The 1,600-nt window shown below is 35.9% G+C and overlaps 2 protein-coding genes across 2 annotated transcripts in view; one reads left to right on the forward strand and one right to left on the reverse strand.

Moving 5' to 3' along the window:
• Nucleotides 1–1,594, forward strand: part of SERINC1 (serine incorporator 1) — a 31,543-nt gene extending 29,949 nt beyond the window's left edge. The window contains exon 6 of the mRNA XM_012643803.1: nt 511–1,594. Coding sequence (XP_012499257.1) covers nt 511–751 — 241 coding nt within the window. The 3' untranslated portion in view covers nt 752–1,594. The remainder of the gene's footprint in view (nt 1–510) is intronic.
• Nucleotides 989–1,600, reverse strand: part of HSF2 (heat shock transcription factor 2) — a 52,241-nt gene continuing 51,629 nt past the window's right edge. The window contains exon 11 of the mRNA XM_012643804.1: nt 989–1,006. Within this exon, the coding sequence (XP_012499258.1) occupies nt 989–1,006 (18 nt within the window). The remainder of the gene's footprint in view (nt 1,007–1,600) is intronic.

Below are 1,600 nucleotides of genomic sequence, written 5' to 3' on the forward strand. Positions count from 1 at the left end.
TTTTAAAATTCTTACACTGTAGCATATTAAGCTGTAAGAATTCAAATAGTTCTTAGTAATTCAGGGCTTTAGCTGTTAGATAATAGTAAATGTTAAGACTTTAGATCAAATGTTCAGACTTTAGATCAAAAGGATTTTTGGTATGTTTCATTAACACAAAAATCAGCTAAACTTGGTGGGATAAATTTCCTTCCCAGTCTGTTAAATCTGAGAAGGGAAAGGGGAGGGAGGTCAGGATAAGGGGGTCGGTCTCATATACACCTTGAACAATCTTTTATGTAATAGTAATATTTATTCAGAGGTTACATTCTGTTTTTCTTCTATGTATCAGATAACATGCCAGAAATACATCAAGTGCCTCAGAATAATATGCGGAATTACTATTTTGGAGATTTCCGTGTTTATTCTATTAAAGGAAATTACTGATTTTTACCTTCACACCAGCTATTAAAGCAGTGTGGAAAACAAGGTAGCAAATTAGATGTAGCAACAATATCTCTGATATCACAGATTTTGTACAAAGAACACTACTGAATTAATGAAGTATAATAATAGCTTGATGGCTGATAATCCAATTCCCTCTGCCCTTTTTAAAAGTTTTCCCTTAAATTTTAGGTATGAACCCTCTCGTGAGATGAAAAGTCAGTGGACAGCTGTCTGGGTGAAAATCTCTTCCAGCTGGATTGGCATCGTGCTATATGTTTGGACACTGGTGGCACCACTTGTTCTTACAAATCGTGATTTTGACTGAATAGGACTTCTGGCATGAAAGTCCCACTTTGATCATTGCTCATTTGAAAAGAATATTCCCAACTTTTGTAAAGTTGTGTATGTACGTGCTTCCCATGTAACTTCTCCAGTGTTGTTCTGGCATGAATTAGATTTTACCGCTTGCCTATTTATTATTTCTTGCCAAGTGCATTGATACGTGAATTAGAATGAATTGTGAAGGGAGAGTTTTAGGAGTATGACGTTAACATTGTTAGGCTTATCGTCTGCCCTGTACCTGTGAAATTAAGAGTGAAAACAAAACTGCTTGACAGTTTGAGTTTAAAAGTGTGTTAGACCTTAAGCTGTTTCAGAAAACATAAAAGCAAATGTATGGCTGCCTTTTGAAATACTTGATATGTGTCTTTCAGGAGACTGCAAAGAAGATAGCTATTGTAAAATGCTAGTTGTCTGAAAAATCTTTTCAGGTTTTTTCCTCGATACCAGAGTAAGGAACTTATACAGGTAGGGAGTGTTTGCTGGACAGTAGTGTAGGTTTTATGTATGGAGGTTGAAGCGCAGAGCCATTAAAGACAGGCTGGTGGTGATAGGTACTAAATTGAATACCCAGTGAGATTATAATCTTCCTTGGGTAGAGACGGCCTTCACTAACAAAATGAACTTTGTTTTGGTCATTATAAACCCATGCAAAAGTTTGGGTTCAGCAGAGATACTAGGAACTAAAGGATTTAGACAAGGTTATGAAAAGGATAATCATGGGTTAGAAGGAAGTTATCGAAAGCCATTTTGAAAGTTTTGAAAAATCAAAGGTGGTAAATTTTTGAGAGGGCAAGAAGAAACTGCAAAATTCTAGACTTCAGTAGGTATTTAG

This window comes from Propithecus coquereli, unplaced genomic scaffold (assembly GCF_000956105.1).
Source record: "Propithecus coquereli isolate 6110/MARCELLA unplaced genomic scaffold, Pcoq_1.0 Scaffold200, whole genome shotgun sequence".
Lineage (NCBI taxonomy): Eukaryota > Metazoa > Chordata > Mammalia > Primates > Indriidae > Propithecus > Propithecus coquereli.